This window comes from Ursus maritimus, unplaced genomic scaffold, assembly GCF_017311325.1.
Source record: "Ursus maritimus isolate PB19 unplaced genomic scaffold, ASM1731132v1 scaffold_22, whole genome shotgun sequence".
NCBI classification, from domain to species: domain Eukaryota; kingdom Metazoa; phylum Chordata; class Mammalia; order Carnivora; family Ursidae; genus Ursus; species Ursus maritimus.
The window spans coordinates 33,885,164-33,891,388 of record NW_024424675.1 but is presented as its reverse complement, the minus strand read 5'-3'; the positions used below and the strand labels follow the sequence as shown (position 1 = coordinate 33,891,388).

The 6,225-nt window shown below is 56.2% G+C and overlaps 1 protein-coding gene across 1 annotated transcript in view; it reads left to right on the top strand.

Annotated features, from left to right (window-relative positions):
- The first annotated feature begins 483 nt into the window (after nt 1-483).
- Nucleotides 484-6,225, top strand: part of CDH22 (cadherin 22) — a 66,222-nt gene continuing 60,480 nt past the window's right edge. The window contains exon 1 of the mRNA XM_040637847.1: nt 484-738. Within this exon, the coding sequence (XP_040493781.1) occupies nt 484-738 (255 nt within the window). The remainder of the gene's footprint in view (nt 739-6,225) is intronic.

Genomic DNA, 6,225 nt, shown 5'->3' with positions numbered 1-6,225 from the left:
AAAAGACGAGAGGTGAGAGGTCGACTCAACCCGCCCTGCCCCCACAAGGCGCCTCCTCTGATGTTCTCTTGTTTCTCTCGCAGGCTCCGGGCCGGGTCCGGACGGCCCCTAGCCCTCCGGGGATCGGCCGGGCCCCAACCAGCAGCCCTCTGCGCGGGGACCATGGCGCACACCAGCCTCGGGAGCCGCGGAGGCACCGCCTGGTGATCCGGCCGCGGCGGCAGCGAGGGGGGCGCGGGCGGGGACCCCGGGGGCCGTCCATGCCCCGGGTGCGGCCGCGCCCCCTCCCCTGCAGCCGGGCGCCCCCGCCGCTGGGCGGCGCGCAGGGCCGCGGGCCAGTCCGGGTGCCCCGTCGGGGGCCGCGCCCCGGCGGCCGCGCTGAAGCCACCATGTGACGCGGGGCCGCTCCGTCGTGCCACCGAGCGGCGACGCCCCGGTGCCTCCCGTCCAGGCTCCCGGGCCCCGGCCCGGCGCAGGCCAAGCATGAGGCCGCGGCCCGACGGTCGGGGGCTCCGGGCGGGAGCCGCGCTGTCGCCCGCGCTGCTGCTGCTGCTGCTGCTGCCGCCGCCGCCGCCGCTGCCGGGACGCCTGTGGGCGGCGGGCACCCCCGCGCCGGCGGCCCCCGGGACTCGGCAGGACGGCGCGCCAGGCGCGGGCCGCGTGAAGCGCGGCTGGGTGTGGAACCAGTTCTTCGTGGTGGAGGAGTACACGGGCACGGAGCCCCTGTACGTGGGCAAGGTAAAGTGGGCCCCCGCACACGCTGCCCCGCGCCCAGGACCCCGGAGTCACCCACTGGGAGACGCTAGGGACCCCGTTCCCCCCAAGTCCCAGTCCTGGGTGCCTCCTCCCAGCCTGCACCTGGCCTGGGACAGACAGCAGGATGGCGGGCTTGGCTTGCTTGCCCCCGCCCCGCGCCCTCCTCCCGTCCCCCTCCCCTGTGCATCTCAGAGCAGAGAGAACTAGTAGGTAAACCCAGGCCGGCTTGTAGCTGGATGCATGCAGAATGTAGAAACAGGTTTGCAGATCTGATCATGACACACACATACTGTCCCCACTCTGCTTAAAATTCTTCAATAGCTTCCCATGCACTTGGGGTCAAGTCCAAATTTCACCGGGCTCCCTACAAAGATCTGGCTTCCCTGTAGCCTTACCTCCTGCCACACTCTTCCGAGTTTCAGGGTCGGGGCTCTTCTGATGGTCCTCACAGTGCCCTGCTCCTGCCACCACTCCTCCCCTCCGCCTGGGTTATTTCCTCCCCCTGCACAGGTCTGTCCCGCTCCTTCTGCTGATTACTTTATACTGACACTCAGGTGGAGACCTCAAATGCCACATGTCCGGAGAAGCCAGCCTGACCACACCAGGCTTAGGCAGATCCCCCTGGATATGGCCATCCGTCCCTGTCACGTGCCATCCAAGGTCCCCATAGCTTTCCTTCACACTTCATTATGCATGTGTTTGTTTGATGATGCAGTTAATGTATATATTTCCTATCAGACCGTGTTTGTCTTGCTCACTGTTAAATCCAGCACCAAGCACACACATTGTTCATAAACTGTTCGTATTACATGAATGAATGAAGGAAAGCTACTTTCTCAAACTGAGTAAATGCTGGTTAATGTGGCTAAGGGTCTGTGCCTGAGGGGTATATGAAGCTAGGAAGGACTTTTGTTCAACCCTTCAATTCTTAGCTCCTCGTGGGTGTGATGCTGGAGAGGCAAAGGCAAGTAAAATCCAGCCTCTGCCATTTGGGGGCTCCCCAGAGTAGCTCTGGTACATGAAAAGCTTCAGAGGTGAGCTCCTAGCACTGAGTAGGCATTAAGTAAATGGTATCTGTTGGCTGGCTTGGTGGAGGAGAACACACTTGAGCAGGGTTTTGATGGATGAGTAGGAGTTTGTTGGGCTGATGAGAAAGAAGGCGTACCTAGCCTGTGCAAAGACTCGGAGGCCTGAGGGAGCCTGGCTTAGTCAGAGACTTGTCAGCAGTTGAAGTATGGAAGTGAAGGGTGTGGTAGGGCACAATTCTCTGGTTTCTGCTTGTCAGCCTTCCGGGAAGTTTTGGTCAGTAGAGACGGGGGAGGGGACCAACTCTGGAGTTTCCCGTGAGCTGAATGGGTCTGAGAATTGGGAGGCTGATCAACCTGCTCGGGTCAGAGGCTCAGGGTTCAGGGAGGGGAGGAAGGCCTTGGGGTAAATCTCCGGGCTTCTCTTGCAGGAAACCCTGATTTTCTCTGGTCTAGACACAGTAATCCCTGGTTCTTGGCTACTTTCCCCTCCATCCATGTCCTTGCTCGAGGTCACCCAGCAAACTAGTGGCAGAGCCTAGGGCTCCCGACTGCCAGCCAGGGCCGTGAGATGGTGGGGCTGGCAGAATGGGGTGAGGGGATGGGGAAGAAGGGCCGAGTTCCGGCTAGGCTGTAGCCAGTGCTGAGGTTACTAAGATCGCAGGCTGGGGGACCAGACGCCCCTGAGCTTCAGGCCTGCCTCAGCCAACCCACAAACCGTATTACCTTGAACAAGTTACGTCACCTCCCCGAACCTGTCTCTTCATCTGTAATAGGGGGGCTAAGAGAGCCCATTTCCTAGGGTTTTTGAAGGGATTAAAAAGAAAACAGCCTATACTGTGTTCAGCCTCCAGCCTGGTTGGTATTTCATTGTTGTTTTCTCATTATTCCATACGAAGCACTTAATCCTTAAACTGCAAGGTAGAAATCATCCTTCCCTTTTGTAGCAAGGAAACCGAGGCTGAGAGAGGGCTAAGTCCTAGAGGGGGCAAGCAACTTGGCCAGGACTCGAACCCGTGTATGTCGGAGGCCAGTCCCAGCCTGATTCTCCCAACCTCTCCGAGACAACCAGGCCTGGGAGGGGGACTTGGGTCCAGGAAACCCCCAGAGAGACAGGGAAGGACTCGCACATCGGCCTCAATGTCAGCCTGGTGCTGTCAGGTACCTGAGCTCTGTGGCCCGCCCAGCAGCTGGGGCTCTGAGGCCTCCCCAGCCACCCAAGTCCTGAAACCATGAGAGAACCCGCTGCTGATTCAGCACTTTGCCCTGCATCTTGCTAACCATTAGTATCTCTAAAGCATGGGGGAATCCCATCCCTGTCTCCAGGAACCAGAGTCTGTGGCCTTAGGAAGTCCCTTCATTATAAGACCGGGAAACTGAGGCCGGAGGCAGAGAACATCAGACCAAGGTCACCCAGCAACGCGGTGACAGAACCAACGCTAGAGACCGGATTTCTGGACACCAGCTTGGGGCCCAGTGCAATGTGACTGCCCTTGACCATGAGCCAAGTATTGTGCCCAGCCCAGGTGTCTTTCTTATCCTTGGGGCAACCTCTCCTAATATCCCCGTGGCTGCCACAACCATGTTATCCCCCACTCCATCATCTTCACCCAGAGCCCCCCTCTCTTCTTCCCAGAGCCCATCTCTGTGCAGGGAAGAAAGAGAAGTTTCCATCTCTTTGCAAACATTTGTCCAGAACACATTTCCTTTGGAAAAGTGGTAGATAGTATGTGGTTCAAGGGGGCCAGCTGGAGCCAGGCCGCCGGGGCTCAAGTCCCAGCTCTGCTCCTTATTATCTCTCTGAGCCTGGCCACATTACTTAACCTCTCTGAACCTCAGGTTCCTTATCTGTTGAGCGAGGCCGTTCCTACCCCCCGCCCAGGGTTGTGGGGAGGAATCACTGAGTTAGCATATGTCAAGAGCCTAGAAGAGCAAGTGAGCGCCTGGCACCTGACATGTGCCGGGTGTTAGATTTATAATTATAGGTCTCACCTGGTATTTCCACCAGTTTGGGCATCCTAGCTACACAGACACTCCCAACCCCTGCCCCCAACCATGAAAGCCTTCTCGGCAACCCAGCAACCCGATGTCCCAGTTTCTCACCCCCAGGTGGTGGGGGTGGGAGTGGGGGAGGGGGAGGTGGTCGCTTAGCCCACCCCTCATTCTGTATTCAATAGGAATATGAGCTTGGACTTCTAAAACCCACCTGTCCCCATGCCAGCCGAGCCCCACCTCTGTGCACACACACGCATGCAGACACACACACACACACACACACACACAGTCGCACCACTCTCTCTCGCTCTTCGCTCTTCGGGGAGAAAGGACTTCTCCACAGTTTCAGTGAATTCACTGCTTCCCGGTCCCCCGCCCCAGGGAGCTGCTCGGAGCATCCGTCCTTGTCGAATTCCAAAGGTAGCTTAGCAACGGTACCATCCGCCGAGTGAACCCCGGGCGCCCAACGGTAACCTATTTTACAAGCGCCTTCTCCATCACTCACTGCCAGGCTCCTGTCGGCACCCGCAGGAACCACTGGGGTCCGTGGTTGTCGCCTCGGCCCCGCACCCGCCGCTCCCTCCGCCGTCCTGCCCCCCTGGGCGGCCTGGCCCACCTTCCCGGCACCTGCTCCCAACACCCACCCTCAAAGCAACCTCCCAGATTTCCATACAATCTGGGTACTTTGACTAATCCCTTTTCTGAACTGTAATTTCCCCCGAGGCTTCTGTCAGCTGGATGTGGATTTTGTAGGATTTTTAATTTAAAAAAAAAAAGAAAGATAGAATTATGGGGTCAGCACTTATGACCAACTCCTGTGGGCGGTGAGATCTATTTTAGATATACAGCAGGATTAAAGTGGGGAGGGGAGCAGATTTAATTAAGTTGCTAATATTTAAAGAAAATTGATGAACTCTTGGTTTACGAGAAGCACCGGCGTGAACAGACCCCTCATTCCGGGGGAGGCTTTTTATTTGATTTGCTTTCCGTTTAAATCCTGGACTCGTTTTATTTGCGTAGCTGCGCTGTCCGTTTAATTGTCTTTAATAAGGAAAACGTACTTCTGCTCGCATTTAATTTTGATTTAATTAGGAGGAAGTAATTAATGGCCTCGTAAAGCCCATTTTTCAGTTCCCCCCGGGATGAGAAGCCATCACTCTTGTGTTTTTCACGTTGTTTATGACCTAGGGCTGGGGCCTGAGGAGGGGGGAGATCTCTCCTGGGGCCGTCCACACTTGATAGCGGTGGAAGGAACCCAGGATGTGGAGTCAGGTTTCGGGCTTGCCCCTTGCTGGCTGTGTGACTCTAGGGAAGATAGAGTCCCTCTCTGATCCTCAGCTTGCCAACCTGTGCTGTAAGGAGAGAATGACCTCTGATTCGCAAGATCCTAATGAGACATCAATGAGGTTTCAGTGAAGTGTCTAGAAGTGTATCTAGTGACTCTTCGCTCTAGTCTAGCTCAAGTGTACCTGGGATTTAACAGTGACTGGATCCTCCAGAAAAAGCAGGTGGGGGAATTCTAGTGACTGTTGTATATTTCATTCTTCATCTATCTGATATGTTTGGTGCCCTGCCTTGTGCCAGGTACTGGGTAGAAGGAAACGAACAGCCATATGCTTGGTCCTCAAGGAGCTCACTTCTCACACTCGCATGTGCATGTACTCTTACACACACTCAACTCTCAGTTCCTCCGGTATTTACTCTGCAGGCATACTCAGGACACCTATGTGAGCTAGGCATGGGGAGTTCAGACAGGCATGAATCAGTTAGTCCAAATCCTTGAGGCCCTGGACAGCTGGGGAGACAGATGTGCAATACTGAGGTGTTACGGGGGAGTGTGAAGCTGAGGGGAGTGTGTAGGGGGCAGGATGAAGGCTCTTCAACCAAATGGCAAGGGGGGCAGCCGAGAGGACTGCCTGAAGGAGACAAGCCGAGTTTAAAAGACAGGAAGGTACTAGATGATGCCGCTGTCTCTCCTGTGGGTCAGGATTTCAACCTACGGTCTCGTGTCAGGAGATGGGGGGATAAAGTGGGTGACCCTCAGTCCCTCCTGAGCCAGGGTGGGAAAAGGAGAGGGAATTGATCTGCACCGAGCACCCACTTTGTGCCAGGAGTTTCCACACGTTATCTTATGAATTGTCGGAATGTGTGGGAGCCATATCATATCCTTTACAGATGAGAAGACTGAGGCTCAGAGAAGGGTAGCCTCTCTGGCTCAGGGCCAGGTCCCAGGCCAGAGGCAAAGCCTAAGCTGGCACCCAGCTGTTCCTGATCCTGAAGCCCTCTCCTGATTTGTGATTTGCAGTCCTTTTCCAAATGATGGAGCAGAGGCTCGGGTAGAAGAGGCTGCCTGTGACTGTGGCGGGTTCAAGACAAAAGATGTGTCCGGGCCTCTCCCCCAGACAGACTGACAGACCCACAGAGGCTGCAGACAGACAAACTGAATGTA